Below are 21,784 nucleotides of genomic sequence, written 5' to 3' on the forward strand. Positions count from 1 at the left end.
ATGTCCGGCAGGACAACTCCGACCTCAATAAAAAGGTCTCCAGGTGCCTCTGCTCCTCACACAGCTTCAGCTCTCAGCAAGAACAAGAACGGTGAGTACTTCCTACCAAAGATCCTCTGTTCTCTTGGTTCTTTGGCTTTGGGCAAGAGGTGGATTGAGGCTGGGTTGTTGTGTGTGATCTCTGCAGGGTGTTGGGCTGGATGGACCTTCAGAGGTGTCTTCTGACCCAAAATGTTCTTTGGCTTTGTGGTTCCATGGGTTTGTGGTTCCACAGGTTTTTGTTCCATGGGTTTATGGTTCCATGGCTTTGTGACTCCATGGATTTATGGTTCCATGGGTTTAAGGTTCCATGGGTTTGTGATTCCATGGGTTTATGGTTCCATGGGTTTATGGTTCCATGGGTTTATGGTTCCATGGCTTTGTGGTTCCATGGGTTTTACAATTCCATGGTTTTAGCATTACAGGATTTCATGAGCTACAGCTCTCCCTGAAATCCAGATTTTTCTGAGACTGTTGATCTGTTGGCTCTTGGAAAAGATGGACAGAGCACACTGGAAAATGAGCTGCTCGGGGTGGAAATTCAGGAAAGAGCACAGAACGGGCAGCTCCCAGGAGAATTCAAATATCTCTTGGACAGAGCAAGAGCTGGTTCAATTCCTGCTAGGATCTTGGGTTTCTGACTCAAGACAAAGAAAGAGGAAAAGGGGTGGGATGACGGCCTGGGCAAGGTTGAAACTCAAAGCCCTTTGTGTTGCAGGTCCTCACTCCGGCCACCCTTCACTCCTCACCCAACACCATGTGCTCCACTGGATGCTGTTCCACCGGATGCTGCTCTGTCGTGAAGAGCAAGACCGTGTGCTGCACCCCCTGCAAGACTGTGTGCTGCAGCCCATGCAAGACTGTGTGCTGCAGCCCATGCAAGACTGTGTGCTGCAGCCCGTGCAAGACCGTGTGCTGCAGTCCCTGCAAGACCGTGTGCTGCTCCCCGTGCCAGAAGCCCTGCTGTGACCCGTGCCAGTCCTGCTGTGATCCGTGCCAGTCTTGCTGTGACCCGTGCCAGAAGCCTTGCTGTGATCCGTGCCAGTCCTGCTGTGACCCTTGCCAGTCCTGCTGTGATCCGTGCCAGAAGCCCTGCTGTGATCCATGCCAGTCTTGCTGTGATCCATGCCAGAAGCCCTGCTGTGACCCGTGCCAGTCTTGCTGTGATCCATGCCAGAAGCCTTGCTGTGACCCGTGCCAGTCCTGCTGTGACCCATGCCAGAAGCCCTGCTGTGAGCCATGCAAGACTGTCTGCTGTGACCCGTGCCAGTCCTGTTGTGATCCGTGCCAGAAGCCCTGCTGTGATCCATGCCAGTCCTGCTGTGACCCGTGCCAGAAGCCTTGCTGTGATCCGTGCCAGACCTGCTGTGACCCATGCCAGAAGCCCTGCTGTGACCCATGCCAGAAGCCCTGCTGTGAGCCATGCAAGACTGTCTGCTGTGACCCGTGCCAGACCTGCTGTGACCCATGCCAGAAGCCCTGCTGTGACCCGTGCCAGTCTTGCTGTGACCCATGCCAGAAGCCCTGCTGTGACCCGTGCCAGTCCTGCTGTGATCCATGCCAGAAGCCTTGCTGTGACCCGTGCCAGTCCTGCTGTGATCCATGCCAGAAGCCCTGCTGTGACCCGTGCCAGTCCTGCTGTGATCCGTGCCAGAAGCCTTGCTGTGACCCGTGCCAGTCCTGCTGTGACCCTTGCCAGAAGCCTTGCTGTGACCCGTGCCAGTCTTGCTGTGACCCATGCCAGAAGCCTTGCTGTGACCCGTGCCAGTCCTGCTGTGACCCATGCCAGTCCTGTTGTGACCCTTGCCAGAAGCCTTGCTGTGACCCATGCCAGTCCTGCTGTGACCCTTGCCAGTCCTGCTGTGACCCGTGTCAGTCTGTGTGCTGCACCAAGGTGTGCCACAAGTCCGTGTGCTGTGTCCCACGGCCCTGTTGCTCTCCTTGCTGCGTGGTGAAGAAGCCCGTGGTGGTTTGCTGCACCCCCGTGAGGAAGTACTGCACCCCCTGCATCCCCATCCAGCAGTGCTGTGCCAGCCTCAGGAAGACCTGCTAAACTGCCCCAGATGGCTCTGAAAATGGGCACAAGGAGGTGAAAAGCTCCTCATTTGCCCCTGGTTCTCATGGTGATGGAGACCATTCATAGCAATTTTCTTCTTCTTTCCAAGCTTAAGCTGCTGCTTCTTTCTGTCCTTTAGTTATCGACTGCCTTTAATTATCGACTGTCTTTAATTATTGACTGTCTTGAGTAGGCCTGAATTTACCACCCATTGTATAAGGCATTAGATATTAGTGGGGTGTTAGTTCTCCTCTTGGTGTTTGGGAAACCTTTGGTGTCACTGTGACTGCTTCTCATTTCCTCTCTTGACTTGTAGACAATAAAACTTGGCATTCAGCAAAACACAACATTTGGTCTTTTGGTTGTTCTTACATGGCTTTGCCCTTTATTTGTCACCTTGCCCATGATTTGTCACTTTACCCAGAATTTTCCACCTTGCCCAGAATTTTCCACTTTGCTCAGGACTTGTCACCTTGCCCAAAATTTTCCACTTTGCTCAGGACTTGTCACCTTGCCCAAAATTTGCCACCTTGCCCAGAATATTCCATTTTGCCCAGAATTTGCCACCTTGCCCAGAATTTTCCATCTTGCCCAGGTTTTGTCACTTTGCCCAGGATTTTGTCCTCATTCTGGCACCATCTGTGCCTTTGGCCAAGGTCCACACACATTTGGGACACAAAGAGCTGTCCAGGTTCTTGGCACACATTAAGTTGTGTCTGAGGCAAGCAGAGCATTCCTGATCCACTGGAATGGGTGCCCAGAGGAGCTGTGGGTGCCCCTGGATCCCTGGAATTGTCCAAGGCCAGGTTGGAGGGTTTGGAGCAGCCTGGGACAGTGGGAGGTGTCTCATGGCAAGGGGAGGAACGTGGTGAGCTTTAAAGTTCTTTCCAACCCAAACCATTCCTTGATTCCTTCTTGCCCATACTGACCATCCACCTCAGCTCAGATTTTACGACAGAACGGAAAGCTGAAGTAATTAAAACTCAAAGGGTGGGGACTGAGCGAGGAGGCGTAACTGCACCATCAGAAAACACAGCACTCCATAAATCAGAGACTCCTCCAACATCCTGGAAAGCATCCACCAGGATCATGGAGCCCAACTCCTGCCCCTCCAAAAACACCCCAAAATCCCACCCTGTCCCTGAGAGTGTTATCCAAACATTCCTGAAGCTCTGGCACCCTTGGGGCAAAGACCATTCCTTGGGGAGCCTGGCGAGTGCCCCACCACCCTCTGGGGGAAGAACTTCCCAGAAATATCCAACCTAGACCTTCCCTGGCGCAGCTCCAGCCATTCTCTCAGGTCCTGGTCCCGGTCCCAGAGCAGAGATGGGAGCTGCCCCTCGGGAGGAAGTTGTGGACAGCTCTGAGATGCACAGGAGCTCGCCCCTGACATTGGAAGGGACATTCCAACAGGAATACCAGGAGGAATTCACTACTCACTGGACATCAGGCAGCATCTTCTTCCCACCACCATCTTCCAAAAAGAAAAGCTTAGAAACCCCCAGAAATCGTTGAATTTTTACAGGAGCAGAGCGTTTCCTCTGCGCGTTCCAAGCCAGGAATGAAACCTGGGGTTGGCATCCAATCTAAAAGCCTCATTCCTAAAATAGCAAACCCATGAGTCAACGATACCTTCCCTCCCTGGCTGGGACTTTCTTTGCTATTAAAATTCAGGACTCAACTGGGAATTGCAGGTTTGGAGAAAATGCCTGGAGCTCTGGCTTGATTTGCTTCCTCCAACCTTCACAAGCGACATCTGCATTCAAATCATCTTCTCTACGTGTTTGACTCTCTGAAAACTTTCTTGGGTCTTCAGGAGGGTTTTTATTTATTGTAAATCATCCAGGAGGATATCCCAGATCAGAACATTCAATAAAGAACTTTCTCTTTAAGGAATCTTGTGAATATTCATAATATTCATTCCATCTTTGAATCACAGAATCATGGGATGGGTTGGGTTGGAAGGGATGTCAAAAACCACCTCATTCCAACACCCCTGCCATGGACAGGGACACTTGCAGTTAGACCAGAGCTCCATCCAACATGGTCTTACGCCACACTGGAAAAGCTGCAGGAACAGATTCCCAAAAATCTCCCAAAAATCTCCCAAAAATCTCAAACTCACAGAACCACCATGAAAGTTTCCAAAAACATCACAGGATGGGGCGTGGCCTATCAAAGGAACTTTGTGTGGATGTTATTTCTGACCCAAACACAGGTTAAATGGTGTTGAACAGCAGGGAAAATGCTCTAAATGCTGACAGTGGTGGGGTGGCTCAGCCTGGAGAAGAGACAGGTTTAGATGGGATATTGGGAAGAAATCCTTCCCTGTGAGGGTGGCAATGCCCTGGCACAGGATATTCCATGGGTGTCCCATTCCTGGATGTGTCCAAGGCCAGGCTGGACAGGGCTTGAAGCAACCTGGGATAGTGGAAATTGTCCCTGCCCATCCAGGAGGGTTGGACTGGATGATTTTGGGGTTTCTTCCAACCCAAATCATTCGGTATTTCTATGACTACAATACCAGAATCATCTTGGCCAAGAGGACAGCAATAAACCCTGATAAAAACGCGATGAATGCTTGATTCAAGGGAAATGTTTGAGGGTTTACACAAGGAGGACCTTGCTTCCTGCAGGCAACTCTTGGTTGTTATTGAGCGACCAAAACAATGTCCTCCCCTGGGGACAATTCCAGAGGGGACACCCAACGTCACAAGAGGTCGTGCTCACATCCTGGAAAGGCAGATCCTGTCCCAGTCACCAGGGATCACCTGCCACCACGTCAGCCTCACAGTCAGAGCCTCCTGGATCTGATGGCAGCCTCTTTTTGCCATGAATTGGTGCTGCCTCAGCATCCTGGAATTCCCATCTTCTACCGGAGGCCCCTCTCATCACATGGAGACACCATCAACATCTTCTAATGTAGAGCTGTCTCTGCTCTGCATGTGGCCACAGTTCCTCATGTGAACACTCAAACGTGATCACCATAAGTCTCCTCAGTCCCAGAAACTTTTGGGATAATCTCAGAAAATGGGATGTGTGGAAACAACACAGGGAAAAACCCTCCCATATGCACTGTTGCTTTGAAAGCCGCTTCATTTAGACTCAACTCATCCATTCCATGGATGAAAACAAAAAAAAATCTTAATAATAAAACAAAAATTACAAAACCGGGATTGTGAGGACCTAGCACCCTGAAGGGAGGCCCAAAAGCAAGACTGAGAAAGGGGAAATTTCAGCCTAAATTTTGACCACAGAGGCAGGAAATAAAAGGATTCCCATTGACCAAAAATTTCCACTGACCCCCAGAGATTCTGGCCAAGGGCAGAGGGGACACATGAGCAATGACAACTCCAAGTTCCAGGCATGGTTGTCCCACTGCTTCAGCAGCTGGCTCCCCCCAGGCACATTGTTAAGCATCCCTGTGTCCCAAGGTCATTCCTTGGGAAGGGATGGGAACACCTCAGAGCTCCCTCCGGCGCCATTAACGCAAATCCATTAGAAAATTTGCATCTGTTGTTTCCTCTGGAGGAGTAATTATGGGGCACAACTGAGGTGGTGAGCAAACAGAAAGAGGCAGAGATTAAACACCGGAGGAGGAAGACACGTGAGGGGGTACCCCGGGTGATCCACGGGGTCGGAATTGCCAAGGGATGCCTCATTTCCAGGGGAGGAGGCTTTGGAGCGTATAAAAGGCTCCCCCCAGCCCAGGGGTCTTCATTCGATCATCTCCACTTCTCCTCTCCTCTCTCCACTGCTCAGCAGGGTAAGCTGGACTTTGCTACTTGTCTTAACTTTGGGACTCTCTGTTTCCCTGGGCTTCTCCAGGGTTTTCTGGGCTGTCTGGTTTGGGACTGGACGCTGCAGAAGATTTTGGGGTCACAGATGGGTTTTGGGGAGCAGAGATTGGTTTTGGGCTGCCTTTTGGATTGGTTTTGGATTGTCTCTGGCAGTACTAGTGCTGGACAAAACGCCAGAAGCACATGAGTCTGTCCTGGGATTCAGGACACCAGGCACCTCCCTGGCCAGTTTGGGATGGATATGGGGATAAGAAAGCTTTAAGCTGCCTCAACCTCTGAGAGATTCAAGCAGAGAAAAAGACAAACTCTCTCTTTCCCTTCCAGCTTCGCCTCCACTCCCATCACCAAGATGCCCAACGGATGCTGCGGTGGCGGAAGTAGCTACACCATGTGCTGCTACAGCAGCCCCAAGACCTGCAAGAGGCCCATGTGCTGCAGCCCCATGCAGTGCTGCAGCCCCTGCTGCACCCCCTGCTGCATGCCCATGCAGTCCTGCTGCATGTCCATGCCCTGCTGCTACACCATCAGCAGCAACAACAGCGGCTGCTGCGGCGGCAGCAGCAGCGGCGGCTGCTGCGGCGGCAACTAAACCCGCGTGGCTCATTCCCTCTTGGATACGGATTTGGATATGGATAACACCCCAAATGCTCTTCCTCCTGTGCTTAGAAGCTGTAGAACTCTTCTTCTTCTCCTGCCTTCCTTCACCTCATTCTTGTGATGTGCCCTGAAGCCGCCGCCCGGCGAGTTCCTCCCGCCAGCGCTGGCGCTGCTCTTCGTTCTCCTCTCGGTGTGTGGGATGTTTCACTCTTTTCATCACTGTTTTGTTTCAATCTTTCTGGAAAAAAAAGCCAATAAAATCTGTAGTTTGTGACCCTGCAACCTCCTGGTGTTGAGCTGTTTGTTCGCTGGTGGATCCAGGGGGTTTGGCAGCCCCTTTCACCTATTCGCGGTGTTTTTTCACAGTGTTGGGATTCTCCTGTCTCCAAGGTGTTCACTCAAATGAAATCAGGGTATTCCTGATGGTAAATTATTCAACCTGGAGTTTCTGGTACCTCTGGGAATGATATTTGCTCTTTCTGTATAAAATAGCAGAGAAATAGGAAGAGAATAAGAGAAAAAATTGTTGTGTGGAGACCTCACAGCACTTTCCAGGATGTGGAGCAGCTCCAGGGAAGCTGGAGAGGGACTTTTCATCAAGAACTGCAGTGACAGGACAAGGGGGAGTGGGGCCAGACTGGCAGAGGGGAAATTGAGGTTGGATATTGGGAAGAAATTGTTGCCTGTGAGGGTGATGAGGAGCTGGCACAGGTTTTCCAGGGAATTTCTTGTTGTGCCATCCCTGGAAGTGCCCAAGACCAGGTTGGACAGGGCTTGGAGCCACCTGAATCCGTAGAAGGTATCTCTGCCCATGGAAACGGGTGGAATAAATGGATTTTTAAGGTCCCTTCCAACTCAAACTAGTCTCTGGTTCTATGAAAATAATTCATAAAGTCACAAAAACCAGGAATGTTTTCAGCAAGAGTCTGACACAGACACATCCCAGACAACCAAAATCTGCCTCAGGACCCACAGCCAGTCTCTGCAGACAGTCTGACACTCAGGACATGGAGGTTCTGCCTCTGCCAAACTGAGTTACCAGACATTTGTTTGTAAAACAAATGCTGAGGAACCTCTGCTGCCTTCAAAAAGGTCAGTTGCGGCTCTACCAAAACATGAAAGTTCTGCACTGCCATCCTTTGGATGCATATAATGCCCTTTTCTGACTCTGCTTCCACACTGCTTCAGTCCCTTGTTTACATTGTGATCCACACCCCAATCCCCAAAAATGATTTGGGTACCTTGAGCTGGACACAACCATCCAGGGTGGGAAATGCCCACCTCCCTTCTCACGTCTGCCAATGGAAAACCTCCCTCAGGAGGCACAAGTAGAGTGCATCCCTTTGCTTCTGCCCCATTAATTCCTTGTAAATTAAAAAATTGATCTGTCCAGGTGCGTTTGTCTCTCCCACCAGGAAGGAAATGCCGCGCGTGTTCTCCTGCCCTTCACGCAGAAGTCACAATTACCAATTTGCTTCTCCCTTGTTTCACTCCAGGAATTGCTCTCATGCCAGGGAAGCCTGGAAAGGAGCTGCTGGCATTTCCTGCAGGGATGAAACAGCTCTAAAATCTCAATCTGTTCCCCCTTGCACCGCACGGAGAGCAAAGCAAGGTCCTTGTCACCGTCCTCGGGGCTGGTTCCAGCTCACCTGGGCCGACCCCTCTCCTGAGCAGCCCTGGGATCCCTGAGGACGTCAGGCAGCAGCAGGGAACTGGCCAGGCAGGATCCTCCATCCTCTCATTAGGCAGCTCTCAGGATAATGTGGTCCTCGACTGAGAGCTGCAATTTCAGACCGTGAAAAAAATTCCTCCCAAAATTCCTGCCCGGTGCTCCTGCCAGGCTCCAGCTGCCCAAGGCTCTGCCCTGCCTTGATGTCCCTTCCCTCACAGAAAATAGTTTCACCTCAACAAAGTCTCTTCCTGAGTCCCTGCCTCCCACTCAGCTCCACCAGCCCAGTGAGGAGCAGTTTCTGTGCTGGGCCCTTCTCTTCCACCTCAGTCTTCTCACTTTTGGTTCATTCTGGGCTCCCTCCATTTCCAATACCCTCAGAGGGTCCTGCACCAAGTCCAAAGCCCTCCATCCCTGCTCAGGGCCAGGATTCCAGGATTCCTGGAATTCAGCTGGACGCTGCAGGAGGGAAATGTTGATTTGGGGTGTTCCACATCCATTCTTGGAGCCACCATCCCTCATGTTGCCTCTTGCATAGGCAGAGCTGCCCTTTAACCTTTTAATTGAATATTAATAAAATAGTAATAAAAATAAAAAATTAATAAATTAAGTGAGAACTTCCCAAACCTGGAAGTGCCCAAGAACAGGTGGGATGGAGCTCTGAGCAGCCTGGACATGTCCCTGCCCATGTCCCCTGCAGAGGGGTGAAATTGGATGATCTTGAAGATCATTTCCAACACAAACCATTCCACAACGCATTTTCACGGAGTCACATGCGGGTGACTGAGCCCCAGACATCCCAAACACTCCTGGCTCCCTCCTCACGTGCACATTCAGTGACCAGGAGCAAACAAACATCCCCATCTTCCTGACATTTTCCCCAATTTGCTCCAAACACCATCCCCACGGAACGACCGGCACGACGCCGGGGCTGGGTTTGGGCTCCAGCACTGATTCAGCACCAGCTGCTGCTGAGTCAGTCCCAGAACACCTCCATCCAGCAGATACGAGGCCGCATTTTTTAGCTCCCTCACAAGGTTGTGATGAGGACAAATTCATCCAAATTCATGGGAGCCCTTTGATTATCTCCAGGCTAAACCATGACGAGGCAGAAGGAGCGTGGTGGATCACCAGTAATGAGGCGAAATGCAAATTCCAGGCGACACCTATGGCTAAAAAATATGGGTTTGGATGGATAAACAGGGAAGCTGGAATGGTCAATGGCTGTCTCACTTCCAGGAGGAAGGATGGCCGGGAGTATAAAAGGGCTCCGGGCCCAGCTCGCTTCATTCGCTCATCTTCTCCTCCCTTCAGATCTCCTCACTCTTCAGCAGGGTAAGTGAGAACTTCTAACCCTTCCTTTGCCTCCCAAATGGGAATTTTGGATATCTAAAATTTGGATGTCTGATATTTATAGCAGATCTAAGTATTTCTGGGGGTCTAGGATGGGAATTGGAGTCGGGGTTTTATGGACTCTGCACGAGGAGTTTCGGGGATGAGCTGGGAATGTTCTGGGAGGCTCTGGGACTATCAACAGGGCCATGCAGGGGAAGGGCAAGGAGAACATTCCAGAAGGGTCCAGAGTGGGTTGCTCCTCCTAAGACACCAGAATGAGTCGTTGGGCCCCTGCACCATGGGAAAAACCCAGAACTGCTGCCACCATTTCCAAACAGGACACCCATGGGTTTGCCCTCCTAGAACCCCCAAAACTGAATGAATAACCAGAGTCTTGAATCCACCCCAAATTCCAAACCCGCTGCTCCCCCTTACAGCCTCTCTCTGCTCCTTCCAGCTCTGCCTCCTCTCCCACCACACCCAAGATGCCCAACGGATGCTGCGGTGGCGGAAATAACTACTCCGTGTGCTGCTACAGCAGCCCCCGCTGCTGCAAGACCCCCATGTGCTGCAGCCCCATGCAGTGCTGCAGCCCCTGCTGCATGCCCGTGCAGTCCTGCTGCATGCCCATGTCCTGCTGCTACACCATCAGCAACAACAACAGCGGCTGCTGCGGCGGCTGCTGCGGCGGCAACTGAGCTCACCTGGTGGATCTCCAGCTTGGACACGGATTTGGACATGGATTTGGACATGGATCCCAACCCAAACACTCCTCCTGCTGTGTTTGGACACCTAGAACTTCTTTTTGCTGCCTTTAGTCTGGCTGTGCCCTGAAGCTGCTGCCCAGCGAGTTTCTGGCGCTGCCCTTCCTTCCCCTCTTGGTGATGGGACAGTTTCCTTCTCCCTTCTCTTTCTTTAATCCCCAATTAGCCATGAAAGACAATAAAATTTGTAACTTCTGACCCTGCGAACTCCTGGGTTATGTTTATTCATTTCTCTTTATCCCTTAAACAGTAGTGTGGGATGTGTTTAGCATTTGCCTAATTGATTAATGTAATTAATTTTGCATGTTTGGCATTCTTTGACGACAACACCCTGGTGTACCCGATGAACTCTTTGGGTTCACCTGGGGGAAAATGGGACTTGCAAGTGAAAAATGTCACCTCAGCAAGAGGTGACAGTTTAATTCATTCATTTAATCAGTTTAATTAATTTTTCTCCTGCTGATTCGAGATCCAGTTTGAGACCAAAGCATCTCTGTGGTCCTAAAGCCAGAGCTGGAGGTCTTCTATTCCTAATGGGAATCTTCCCACATTTAAAAGCTCTTGCTGAGCTTTTAGAGGTTTTTAAATTATTAAACAGACCAGGGTGGTTCAGGTTAGAAGGGACTTTAAATCTCATCCAGTCCCACCCCTGCCAGGGACAGGGACACCTCCCACTAGCCCAAGCTGATCAGATTTAGGTCCAGCCTGAAGGATCCAAAAACACTGAGTCATTTTCTCTGGATTCTATTAAAATGTGGGATACTTTAAGAGACCAGATCAGAAATTCAATATTCACACTCGGGGATTTGTGAAATCCTCAGGAAGGGAAGTGGCTCCAAAATTCCTTTAATGTGAAAAAAATCCAAACACAGCATCAACTTGGGGCTCTGGCAATGAGTTCTAAACCTAAAGTCCTGCTCGGCCCTAACAGATACCGAGGTCTTTTACATCTTTCCACACAAATCCCGTGGCTTCCTGCCAGGCAATTCCACTTCTCCTGTAGCTACGGAATAAATGAATAAATTACAGCAGAGCCGTGTCAGGTGCCAGCACAGCCCTGGAGCCACACCCCCGAATTCTGTGGATGCTTTTCCCAGTGATTCAAACCCAAATTCCACCAGACAGAGCTCCGAGCATCCCTTACTCCACATGGAAATGCCTTTGGAGCCCCGCGGGGCTCCTGGGAGAGGAATTTTCCTGGTGCTTCAAAAATGTCTCGGCCACAGAAATGCAAACTGGAGCAGCTCCACAAAGCAAAAATGCCAGAAAGCTGGACACGGTGCTTGGCAGAGCCTGGAATTGTTTCTGCGTGAGGTCATCGCTCCTCTGGTGTCCCCATTCCAGATTCTCCACACATAAAAGGCTTTTCCTTGCCGTAGCCAAGGTGCTACAAGAATTAATTTAATTTAATTTAATCCATTTAAATCAGGGAATAAACCTCCAAACATCCCATCCTCAAACTGCCACTGTCCCCCTCTGCCCGTTTCCCCCAGAAATCCCGGTTTTCCATCTCACACCCGGTGCTGGGGCCCAGCCTGGATTCCCTCCCGTTCCTCTGGAAGGACTCCTGGGCTTTTTTGTGGTTTTCCCACCTCCACCAGAGTCCCCTTCTGGGCACATCACTCAGCATCCCGGCATCCCAGGTATCCGCATCCCATCCCGGGATCCCGTCTGACTAACGCGGGGCAGGAGCCCATCCGAGCACGACCAGGACTAATGAGATAATGGCCACAGCCTCTGCAGAACACTGCCCACACCAGGCCAGGCGTTAATTGGGGCTGATTAACCCGACAGAGAGCTCCAGGAACAAACACACACACACACACACGGCAGAGGCCTCAGTGCTCAGCTATTCATTCCCAGGACGTGCCTCATTCCCTGCACAGCTCGGCCCATATAAAAGCTTCCAGCCCCGGCTCTCTGTGCTCAGGACTCCGATTCCCTGCTCAGCCCGTCCGTTTCTGCTCGCAGGGTGAGTTGGATTCTCTCCAATTCCTTGGAAATACTAAAAAAAAACAAAGAAACAAAAAAGAGGCGTCGATTTTTTGTTTGCGTTTTCCCAGGTTGTTTATGCCCAAGGGCTTGGTCACCCTCAAAGGATTTGTGAGTCATGGGAGAAGCAGCTCCCGAGGGATTTTTGGGGGGGCTCAGCTTGGAGAAAAGGAGGCTCAGGTGGAATTTTGGGCTCTGCACAAGGAGGGGACAGCGGGGAGGTCAGATTTTGCTCCTAGGGGACAGGGACAGGAGGGGAGAATCTGTGCCAGGGCAGGCTCGGGTTGGACTCGGGAGGAATTTCCTCCTGGAAAGGGGTCAGGTCTTGGCAGGGGCTGCCCAGGGAGCTTTGGAGTCTCCATCCTTGGAGATGCCCGAGGAATTCCTGGGTGTGGCACTGAGTGCTCCTGGCTGGGTGATGTTGTCCATCACAGGCTGGGCTGTCCATCACAGGCTGGACTGGATGACCTTGGAATTCTTTTCCACCCTCAATAACTCCCCGATTCTGTGATCTCTGCCCCAGGATGCTCCAGCACAAAGGTGGCACCGACCACGACCTGTGCCAGCACAAGGACTGGACACCACCCAACTCCACTGAGCACTGCCACGACCCTCCCAAAACCTGCCCCAACCCCCCCGAGATCTGCCCCAACCCCGGCACCCTCAGCCACGATACCGAGGGCTCCACCCAGAGCTGCCACCCCGGCGATCTGTGCCCACCCCGGCCCTCCTGCTGCCCAGCCCCGCAGAGCTGCAAGCCCCGGCGGCGGGTGGAGGTGAGCCCGGTGCCCCCCGTGTGCCCCCCGCCCGTGAGGATCCACCGGCGGCCTCTGGAGCAGCACCGCCCGTGCCCGCCGTGCCCGGAGCCCGACCCGGGCAAGCCCCGCAGGCGAGTGGAGCAACGTCCCGAGGAGGATGAGGAACCCCCGGTGGTCCTGCAGCCGCTGCATCATCGCTGTCCCTGCATCCAGCGGTGCCCCCGGCCCGTGCCCTGCTGCCCCCGGCCCGTGCCCTGCTGCCCCCGGCCCTCCCAGCGCTGCTGTCCCCCCGTTGTCCCCCTGCCGCCTCACCCCGGCCACCAGCAGCAGAAGCAGGTGACGCTGGTGCCCCTCTGCGTGAAGAACTGAGCCCAGGGATCCCTGCCCAGCTCCTGGTTGGGTTTGGGGGGTTCACCCCCCGGCCCAAGGGATGCTCTGAGCTCGCTGCTGCTTTTTTTGCACGTCAGGTTTGGGGATGCTCTGCTTGGCCCCGGCACTGACACTTTAAATTTTTTAATTCTGGGCATCCTCCGCTTGCCGGGTTTTGGTTTTCCCTGGGGGTTTCCCCTCCTGAGGCCGCTCGGACACGGAGGAACCACCACGGATCTGCTCTCCTAGACTTCACCTCCAAGGCTGTTGAGAAGCAGCTCCAGGACTTGGCAAGAAGAAAGGAACCACTGTAAAGGCAGGAGCATCACAGACTCCTGCAGCTTTATCTCCTCCCCGTGTATTCAAGAATAAAGTTTAAAATTATTTAGCAAACTCTCAGTTCCTCTCTTTTTTGACCACCGACACCACAACGAGAAGATGATGAAAGCCATTCAGACTCTCCCGAGGAAACTCCCACATTTAAATCGGAGTCAGTGTTTCAGCTCTGCCCACAGGGGTTTTTCCAGGTCGGAAAATCAAGAATAAAGTTGAAAATAATTTAGCAAACTCTCGGTTCCTCTCTTTCTTGCCCACCAACATTGCAATGAGATGCTGAAAACCATTCAAACTCTCCCGAGGGAACTCGTACATTTAAATCGGAATCAAGGTTTCAGCTCTGCCTTCAGGGGTTTCTCCAGGTTGGAAAACCTTCCCCACCGTAGTTTACCCATCCCGGGAGTTCGGCATGGGCAGAGCCGGGCACCAACATCTGCCCTGAGCCTTCAGCCCCGAATGGGAGGAGCGCACATCCTCATTTGCATGTGAATTATGATAATGAGCGCGTGGCACGGGAGGGGTGGCTGTGCATGCCGGGGATGCCTTTTAGCTCCTGCAGGAAGGCGCAGGAACAAGGGTAACCTGCTGCTTCTCCTCACTTTGCCAAAAAAGCCTCCCGCGAAGAGCGTGAAAATAAATAATTTAATTTCTTTGTAATTTCTTTGTGTTGCCTCGGCATGACCCGGGCATGTCCTCACACAATCACCACAGAGAGCTGGGAAGGGCAAAAAGGGAAATTCATCCTCATTTTCTTCACCATAGCAATTTCTTTTTCTCGTGTCTCCTTCCAAATAAAAAACCACTTACCTGTGAAATTTACCTTGGGAGAGGCCTTGTTTTATTAGGGATTTTCTTCCCAGTTCCCAGGACAGCGACTCAGGGCCCACAGACCAAGGGCCAGCTCAGCCCTCGCTTCCAGATCTGATTTGGTCCAGTTTGTCTCCCAAGCTGCTTCTCACAGCCCTCCCATCCCAATTCCCCCATCCCAGTTCTCCCATCCCAGTTCCCCCATCCCAGTTCTCCCATCCCAGTTCCCCCATCCCATTCTCCCCATCCCAATTCCCCCCTCCCAGTTCCCCCATCCCAGTTCCCAATCCCAGTCACCCCATCCCAGTTCCCCATCCCAGTCCCCCATTCCAGTTACCCATCCCAGTTCCCCTATCCCAGTTCCTCTGTCCCAGTTCCCCATCCCAGTTCCTCCATCCCAGTTCCTCCATCCCAGTTACCCATCCCAGTTCCCCCATCCCAGTTCCCCCATCCATCCCAGTTCCCCATCCCAGTTCCCCCATCCCAGTTACCCCATCCCAGTTCCCCCATCCCAGCTCCCCATCCTACAGTTCCTCCATCCCAGTTCCCCCATCCATCCCAGTTACCCCATCCCAGTTACCCCATCCCAGTTACCCATCCCAGTTCCCCGATTCCAGTTCCCAATCCCAGTTCCTCCATCCCAGCCCCTCACCCCAATTTGAGGATTTTCCAAGTCCGTCCCATAATCCAGGGTTTTAATGAAGGTGTTTAACACCATCAGCACCAGAATCAGCCCCTTTTTCATCCCCACGTTTTTCATCCACCCAGTCCAGACCTCCCCCAGTTAAACCCCGAGGCTGCTGGGGGAGATTGTGACAAAAACCTCACAAAAGTTGGGGCAGAACCATGGAATTGTGGAGTGGTTTGGATTGGGAGGGACCTCAAAAAACCAACTTGGGGATGAGGGGAGGGGCAAATCTGGAATGCAGAAATGGAGAGGAAACAGAATCATGGAATGGTTTGAGTTGGGAGGGTTGAAAAAACCAACTTGGGGTGAGGAGAGGGGCAAGTCTGGAATAAAGAAATGGGGAGGAAAGAGAATCATGGAAAGGTTTGGGTTGGAGGGGACCTTAGGGATCATCTCACTGCAACTCCCACAGGCACCTCTCACCATTCCAGCCCTGTCCAAGCTGGTCTTGGACACTTCCAGGAATGAGGCAGCCAGAAATTCCCTGGAAAAGCCGTGTCAGGCCCTGCCCATCCTGACTGCCTCATGCCCAGAGCCAACCCCAGCATCACGGAAACCAACAGGCACAATTTGCTTTTGGTGACTCTGAGCTGGCTCTTCCCATCACCTGCTCGTGCTTCACCTGGAAATGCTCCTCACGGGCAGCAGGAGGGGAGGCTCAGAGCTCCTGACTCACAGGTCACCCTGCAGAGGGTGAATAAGTCCTTTATTACCTGCCTGACACATCCAAAATGGGGCTTAGACCGTCTCAAGTCTTTTATGTGCCCCGCTGGGGAGCGATGTTATAATTAAAAGATGCTTATCAGAAATGGTGAGTCAAGCAGAACATGCCAGGCACTGGGAACAGCATCCAAATGGAGGAGATGTTTTGCCAATAAATAATTTAATCCTCGTTCCTGCTGCGTGTTTCACATTCAGGGGAACTCTCGGAGCTCTATAAAAGCCCTTGGCCCCTTGGCCTCTCACATTCTGCTCCCCTGGGCAGTGCCTGTCTTCATTTGAGATCTGGTGAGGCTCATCTCTTCTTGGATGGGGGGTCTGGATTTGAGAGGTGACACCTGGACCTTCAGACCACTCTCTGATGCGGGAGAAGCTCTTGAGGGACCTGGGGTGGGATTTACAGCAGTGCCACCACGTGTGGTGGTACCTTGTGGTTGGTTTTGCTCTTGGAGGTGAAAAATGGGAAAGGGAAGTTCAGAAAGAGGGTTTGGATGGAATTTGGATGCAATCTCACCAGCGTTGGGCAACTGCAGGAATTTCCTCTGGATCCAAGCCCTCAGGATAAACCCCATGGGAAATTAAACAGAATCAGAGGAGACGCTGACACCAACCCATCTCTTTTCCAGGTTTTCCCCCACATCCCCACCATGATTTACTCCTCAGGAAGAGAATCCTTCTTCAACCTGAACTCCACCTGGTACGACCCCTCTGGTTCCTGGCTGGACACGCGGCGCACGCCCTTCCGCTACGGTTACTCCACCTGCTGCTCCTCGGGCGGCTCCTCGGGCTGCCACGGCGAGGGTTGCGAGGGCATGAGGGGCCACGACTACCGGCACTACGGCTACCGACAGCCCCGCTGCGCCGAGCGCTGCCACGGCTACTCCAGCTCATGCCATGGAGGGGGGGACAGCTGTGTCAGGAGGCCCACGTACAGCTATGGGGGCTCAGGAGGGTGCCAGGGTTATGGGAGGTCTGTGTGTGCTGAGAGGTGCCAGGGTTCCTCAGGTTCATGCCATGGAGGAGGGTCCAGCTGTGTCAGGAGACCCACGTACAGCTATGGGGGCTCAGGGGGGTGCCAGGGTTATGGGAGGTCTGTGTGCTCCGAGAGGTGCCACGGGACAGCGGTCCAAGGGGGGAAGCCGTGCTGTGGGACCCCAGTGCAGAGCATCCCAGTGCAGAGCTGTCCCCAACCAGTGCAGAGCATCCCAGTGCAGAGCTGTCCCCAGCCAGTGCAGGTCTGTCCCCTTCCCTGTCCCCCTCCTGTGAAGAGTATCCCAGTCCAGACCTGTCCTCCACCAGTGCAGGTGTGTCCCTGTCCCTGTCCCCCTCCCGTGAAGAGCATCCCAGTGAAGAGCTGTCCTCCCCCAGTCCAGACCTGTCCCCCTCCAGTCCAGACCTGTCCCTGTCACTGTCCCCCTCCGGTCCAGCAGGGCTGTGTCCCCGTGGCCAAGGGCATCCCCCGCCAGCAGCAGAAGCAGGTCTGCAAAGTGCCAGCCCGGAAGATCAAATAAAGGACGTGAGGAGTGAGGAGGAACAAAAGGAATTGTCCCTGTCCCCCCTCCCTGTCCTGCTTTGTCACCCATCTCCGCTCTGTCCCCCTGCTTGTAACGCACTCTGAAGTTGTGACCCGCTGATGCTGTGAAATTTAAAATGCTTTTCACCTCGTTTCCACAGCAGACGTGGAGGCAATAAATTAAAAAATGCTGGCTCAAACCCCCCTCGCGTCCGTGTTTTTATCTCCTCATCCCTCTGAGTGGCTCCTGGTCCCTTCTGGTGGCCAGAGCTGGGTTTGCAGCGGCCTCACAAGGAGGCTCCGGGGTGGTTCCACCTGGTGGCTCCTCGTCCCCACTCCAGGCAATTTCCTGGTTGGTAAAGTAACAGTTTTCATCACGGGGTGTTTATGCAAGGGGGTAATTAAATATTAATGAAGTTGTGTAAGAAAAATCCACATTTTAACGGAGAGGGGAAAAGCAGAGGATCTGTTTGGGACCACAAGGTGACAGGTGCAGCTGGATTGGCACCATATACCTCCAAAAAAAGCCCTGGGGATAAAAGCCAGGAAGAGGACTTGGGAATGGCTCTGAAAGCCCCCAGATTTCTGGTAGGGCTGGGAGAGAAACCCCCTGGGAGGATTTCTGGGGCCAAGCAGGTATGTGGAGCTGCTGTGAGTCACGGCACCACGTGCTCAGAGCTCCTGGCACCTCCCCAGCCCAGATGAACGCCTCCATCCCCTCCTGACACCAGGTCATGGAACATGGCACCATCAGCCACCTCCCAGGGTGGGGATTTCTCCAGAAGAAAAAGGGAATAAGCAAACACAGGTGCAGGGTGGGGGTTTTAGAGTGGACATTGACAGTGACACAACCCCAAGGCTCCTTAGCCAACCTCTGCAAGGGCAATTCCTTCATAAAAGCAACAAATGACCCCAAAAAAAGCCATTTCCCACTCAGATAGGTGTCTGTGGATCCAGGGATGCCTCTCCAAGGAACAGGAGCTTTCTAGGGGACACCTGTAGGGTCAGCATGATCCTGCCCCATACGTGGGCCCAGGTGCCCCCTGGGCCCTGCTCACGTGTTTGTCTCTATTGATGGAACAGGTTTATCCCTGTTACGGAATTAGGGCTGTAATTAATCACGGATCATGAGTTTCACAAGGATTTCCACTCTGCCAATGTTTGTGAAATATGCCAAGTGAGGAATTCGGATTTCCTCATCTATCAGTTCCAGTGATTCAGCTCCTTTGGGGACCAAGGGGTCTCCTGGACTCTGTGTTTTATTTTCATTCAATCCAGGCTGGTTTAAATATCACAGCAGCCTCTAGAGTCTGGCACGAGATGAGACCTCAAGCTCTCCATGGGCGCAAAGACACTTTTGTCCCCAAAGCAGAACATGTAAGACACAGATCCCCATGTCCTCCGACTCCCACCTAGAATATTTTCTGCATCCTACGGGCTTTAAATTTCTTCTGTTTAGGTTGAAAGCCTTAAAATAAAGAAAGGACAGGCTTGAAAAATCCCAGCACTGCTTTTAGTGCTGACTTTATTGAGAATTTTTGGTGTTTCTTTGATGCCCTGTCCAATTATGGCTATTTTTGCTACCCACCACCACGGCCATTGTTGATCCCTTTCCTGTTTATTTCTGGGTTTCCTTTACAACCCCACCCCTCAATCCCACCTTCCCACCTCTAACATCTCAGTTCAGAATTGGGGATAAGGAACAGGTAAATGCCACAATCAAAGGTGACAAAAACCATCCCAAACTCCCCCAGTCCCACGGCACTCATGTGGGGCCAGGCATGATGGGCAATTAATATTTCTACGGAGTAACAAGAGGGATGTCGATATTAATCTGCTCCAAAAAAAACCAAAACAACAGCGGGGGTGCGGAAATAGTCATAATTAGCCAAATGCTCAGGGCACTGAGCAATCAGGTCCCTCCCATTTCCAGAGAAACCCAATTAAGATTATAAAAGCCCCCGCTCCCCATTTCTCCTCAGCATCTCAGGTCCTCCGCATCTCAGCTCCTCAGCATCTCCTCTCGGGCTCCTTCTGGTCCAGGTGAGTCCAAATCCATCCGATTTTTACTCTCCTGATCCTCTTCAGGGTCCCCCCTGTCCTGAGATTTTGGGCACTTCTCTTTCATGTCCTATCTCCTTCTCATTCCTTCTGCCAAGTAGGAAAAGGTAAAAATTCATGGCTCGCGTGGCCGAGGGCTCTTCGTGTCTTGCTCTGGAGTCTGTCCAGCTCTTCTCTTTTCACTTCTCTCTGATGTACAAGACCAAGATTCGCCCAAAGAAATGACCACGGGCAGATGTGCGGTGATTACTCTTCTCCTGCTCAAGAACTTGGCTTAGAACAGCGAACTCATGGAATTATGGAATCATGAAACCATGGCAAGGGCTGGGTTAGAAGGGACCTTAAAATCCGCTCACTGGTTTTAGGGACACCCCCCACCAGCACATCCCAAGTCCCATCCACTTGCATCACATCCAACTCGATTTGGCTGGCACTTGGGATGTGCTAGTGGGGGGGTGTCCCTAAAACCAGTGAGTGGATTTTAAGGTCCACTTGCATTGTCCCTGCTCATTGCCTTCACTCAAGGATGAGTTTTCCCAGCAGGTCTCCAACCATGTCCTCCCGTCAGGACGAGGAGCGTTCCTCCCAGCAGAGCGGCGAATCCCGTTGCTTCTCGGGCATTGGCAGACCTGGTAGCCCTGGGAGACGTGGCAGACCTGGTAGCCCCGGGAGGGGTGGCAGACCTGCTAGCCCTGGGAGAGGCCGCAGACCTGGTAGCCCCGGGAGAGGTGGCGGATCCGGTAGCCCCGGGAGGGGTGGCAGACCTGGTAGCCCTGGGAGAGGCCGCAGACCGGCTAGCCCCGGGAGAGGTGGCAGACCTGGTAGCCCCGGGAGGGGTGGCGGATCCAGTAGCCACGCAAACAGTGGCGGATCTGTTAGCCACGCGAGCAGTGGCGGATCTGGTAGCCACGCGAGCACTGGTGGATCCGGTAGCCATGGGAGCAGTGGTGGACCCGGCTGTCATGTGAACAGTAGCGGATTCAATTTCTACGGGAACGTATCTGGCAGCCATGGGAGCAGCGGAGCCGGATTCCACGGGGCCAGCATAGCGTCCTGCCATGGAAATACGGAGGTGTGCCTCCAAAACATCCAACGAAAACCCTCGGATGACAAATGATAACCCCACCAGCTGCAGGTGATCCACAGGAGTGCCCTGGATCCTGTGCCACGTTCCGAAAGCTTTGCATGTGCCCAGGAATTTCCAATTCCCAAGGACAATGTGTCCTTCCCCTCCCCTGGTGTGTCCTATAACCTGTCCTGAGCTTGTCTATGGGTGCTGAAATAAACACTTTGCTCAGCCGGCACTGCTGTGTGTGGATCAGTCTGTGACTTAATTTTAGCCATCACAATCCATAATTTCTGAGAGGTTTTGAGCCAAAAAGTCCTAATGACAAAGAATTCCCTTTTTTTACCACTTGACCTAAAAACGCCACCCCTGAGGGAGGTACCTCAACGTGCTGGTGGCAAACCCCCAGCCAGCCTTTCTAGAAATGCTGTGCCCAGCCCTGCCCGAGCTCTGGGTGCCCCCTGGGCCCTGCTCAGGTGTTTGCCTCCATCAATGGAACAGATTTATCCCCATCACGGAACCAGAGCTGTAATTAATCGTGAATAATGAGTTTCACAAGGATTTCCATTCGCCCAATGTTTGTGAAATATGCCAAGTGAGGAATTCGGATTTCCTCATTTATCAATTCCAGTGATTCAGCTCCTTTGGGGACCAAGGGGTCTCCTGGACTCTGTGTTTTATTTTCATTCAATCCAGGCTGGTTTTAATATCACACTGGCCTCTAGAGTCTGGCACGAGATGAGACCTCAAGCTCTCCATGGGCACAAGGACACTTTTGACCCCAAAGCAGAGCATGCATGGCGCAGATCCCAATGTCCTCCCACTCCTACCAAAATGTTGCCTAAATCCTATGGGCTTTAAATTCCTTCTGTTTGGGTTGAAAGCCTTAAAATAAAGAAAGGACAGGCTTGAAAAATCCCAGCACTGCTTTTAGTGCTTCCTTGCTGACTTTATTCAGAATTTCTAGTGTTTCTTTGATGCCTTGTCCAATTATGGTTATTTTTGCTACCCACCACCACAGTCATTTTTGATCCCTTCCCTGTTCATTTCTGGGTTTCCTTTACAACCCCACCCCACAATCCCACCTTCCCACCCTCTAACATCTCAGTTCAGAATTGGGCATAAGGAACAGGTAAATGCCACAATCAAAGGTGACAAAAACCATCCCAAACTCTCCCAGCCCCACGGCACTCATGTGAGGGCCAGGTGTGGTA

General features: G+C 52.4%; 2 protein-coding genes across 2 annotated transcripts; both read left to right on the forward strand.

The window, feature by feature from the left end:
• On the forward strand, positions 1-2,092 carry LOC128948877 (keratin-associated protein 10-4-like). Its single transcript, XM_054293640.1, is given in 3 exon segments — positions 1-30; positions 32-91; positions 758-2,092. Coding segments are annotated over 3 exon segments (1,425 nt in total).
• A 14,485-nt stretch (positions 2,093-16,577) lies between these two features.
• Positions 16,578-17,441, forward strand: LOC128948879 (keratin-associated protein 5-5-like). The gene is made up of 2 exons (XM_054293641.1): positions 16,578-17,165; positions 17,214-17,441. The coding sequence occupies exons 1-2, from the start codon at positions 16,578-16,580 to the stop codon at positions 17,439-17,441; spliced, it is 816 nt and encodes a 271-aa protein (XP_054149616.1).
• Positions 17,442-21,784: the final 4,343 nt, after the last annotated feature.

Source organism: Melozone crissalis, unplaced genomic scaffold (assembly GCF_028551555.1).
Source record: "Melozone crissalis strain CALT ecotype California unplaced genomic scaffold, PUWL_Pcris_2 ptg000161l_1, whole genome shotgun sequence".
Lineage (NCBI taxonomy): Eukaryota > Metazoa > Chordata > Aves > Passeriformes > Passerellidae > Melozone > Melozone crissalis.